The sequence below is a fragment of the Cebus imitator genome, unplaced genomic scaffold (assembly GCF_001604975.1).
Source record: "Cebus imitator isolate Cc_AM_T3 unplaced genomic scaffold, Cebus_imitator-1.0 Scaffold2878, whole genome shotgun sequence".
NCBI lineage: Eukaryota > Metazoa > Chordata > Mammalia > Primates > Cebidae > Cebus > Cebus imitator.
Genome location: NW_016110193.1, coordinates 1 through 2,365, shown reverse-complemented (window position 1 = coordinate 2,365; position 2,365 = coordinate 1). Strand labels below are relative to the sequence as shown.

General features: G+C 48.9%; 1 protein-coding gene across 1 annotated transcript; it reads right to left on the bottom strand.

Annotated features, from left to right (window-relative positions):
• Window positions 1–6: 6 nt before the first annotated feature.
• On the bottom strand, window positions 7–2,360 carry LOC108299213 (keratin, type I cuticular Ha1; the record flags this gene model as incomplete). Its single annotated transcript, XM_017521546.1, has 6 exons — window positions 7–173; window positions 349–474; window positions 568–729; window positions 1,537–1,693; window positions 2,035–2,117; window positions 2,319–2,360. Coding segments are annotated over 6 exons (737 nt in total), but the record flags the coding sequence as incomplete, so codon positions are not given.
• Window positions 2,361–2,365: the final 5 nt, after the last annotated feature.

Here is a 2,365-nt window from a genome sequence, read left to right as displayed (position 1 = left end):
TCCAGCCGGGCACGCACGTCCAGCAGCACCTGGTACTCCTGGTTCTGCCGCTCCAGGTCACCGCGGATCTCCGCCAGCTGGGACTCCACATTGCTGATCAGGCTCTGCACCTGGGACAGCTGGGTGCTGTAGCGGGCCTCGCTCTCCGTCAGCGTGTTTTCCAGAGAGTCTCGCTGTGGTGGGGAAGATCAGGAATGTCAGAGAGCTGTTCCTTCAAAGCCTTTCTTCACAGGATTTCAAGGAAGTCACAGCTCCAAGAGCTAAGGAGAGCATGTGGTCCCAAGGGCAGCCCTGGGACTCTGCCTCCCAAAGTCCCATCGCTCACCAGCAGGGCTGAGCAATACACACCAGGTTGTGCTGGGCCTGCAGCTCGATCTCCAGGGCGTTGACCGTGCGTCTCAGCTCGATGATCTCCGCCTGATAAGACTGCAGCTGCTCCGAGCTGGACACCACCTGCTTGTTCAGCTCCTCGGTCTGAAACACCCAAGGGGAAAAAGGATCAGACCCTGCTTCCAGGGCCCTAGGGTGGGCCTTGAGCCCTGAATGGCCACATGCTTAGATGCTCACCTGCGTGGCGAACCACTGCTCCACTTCCCTGCGGTTGGTGTCCACCAGGGCCTCATACTGACTCCTGGTCTGGTTCAGGACCTGGTTCAGGTCCACAGTGGGGGCAGCGTCCACCTCCACGTTGAGGCGGTCTCCAAGCTGGCAGCGCAGGGTGTTGACCTCCTGAAGGAGAAAATACAAGAGTTACTATCCTGAGCAAAGAATGTACTCTAAGGAATGGCATTGCTTGTTGAAGCCCTGTTAGTCTATTTTCTCAGAAAAGAAACTCTGAGGGGAGCAGTCTGTGACAGCTCAAGGCACTCCATGCAGCATAGCCCCCTCTTCACCATCTGCTATGCCATGGCACTTGGCTTCAGAAAAAAAATTTCCAAAGATTTGCTTGGATGCCACTGAAGGATGAACTAAGTGATGTGCAGCTTTACCAGTTTATAGTTGGTTGAGAGAACCTCAGAATGCAAAAAAAAAAAAAAAAAAAAAAAAAAGGCTGTACAATTTCAGATTGTATATCAAATTGTATATCAAAAACCTCTTGCAATCAACTAAGAGGTAACAGCATGTCACGGCCCCTCCCAGGAGAGAGAGGAAGAAGCTCACAAACATTCTTCACTAATACTTTAAAAGAATAGAGACTTGCATTTATAAGGTTTAATTTTTTTTCTTGGCCTTTGGCAAAAAAAAAAAAGACTTTGCACAGCAATGGTAGGACTCAATCTATAACTGTTGACCAATTTCAAGCATGTGGAGCTGCTCTGGGCAACTCAGATAATGTGCTTGTTTCAAGTGAAAGATGTTTCCTGTCTGGGAACATGAATAGGTCTTGTCTCTCTCCAGTTTTTCTTTTGCCATGATGTTATTAAAGGAAACTCTCAGCCTTGTACTCATACTCTGCATTCTGCTGTCCCAATTCACTAAAACCACCCTCAGCTAGAGGCAGAGTCAGGTTTGCGCATTTCTCATTTCTAGTCTCACCTGCTCGTGGTTGCTCTTGAGGCACAGCAGCTCCTCCTTCAGGGACTCCACCTGGGCCTCCAGGTCAGACTTGCAGAGGGTCAGCTCATCCAGGATCCTGCGCAGGCCGTTGATGTCCGACTCCACCAGCTGCCGCAGGGACAGCTCGGTCTGGTACCTGCACAAGGACAGGGTCAGAGCACTAAGTGGTAGATCTTCAAGACTCATAGGAATGATTTTTGATAACCTCATTTGCCTTATCTTTCCACTTTCTGCAATGAATAGGCCCAGGGGACAGAGGGTTCTGGAGGCTCCATCAATACCCAATATTCATCTCAAAACAGATTGATTTGAGTCCTCATCTATTTTTGTGATTTCTTTGCTTGGTTCTCCCCAACCCTCTGCAGAATCCTTCACAACAGGTGGGTAGGTCTGTTTTTCAGTACAGCCATGGAAATCCCTTTTCTTTAAAGACTGAACAGAAGAAATGGACACTAGTGCGAATTCCAAACAACTCACTTGGTTCTGAAGTCATCCGCGGCCAGCTTGGCATTGTCAATCTGCACCACAAGCCTGGCATTCTCAGACTTGGTACACAGGATCTGGGGAGTGAGAGGTTGCTTAGTGAGGACTGAAAATAAATATGAAACCATCAACTTTTGAAAAATGACATAAAAAGCCATTTTGAAATAAAAGAGGAAGCAAGAAGTATGACGGCACAGAAGCAAGAAACACGCTTCTCTATCACAGACGGAGAATCACAGCAAACTCTCTTGCTTCAAGATGACAGCCATGCCCCTCACCTTCTGCTGGAGCTCCTCGATGGTCTTGAAGTAGGACTGGTAGCTGG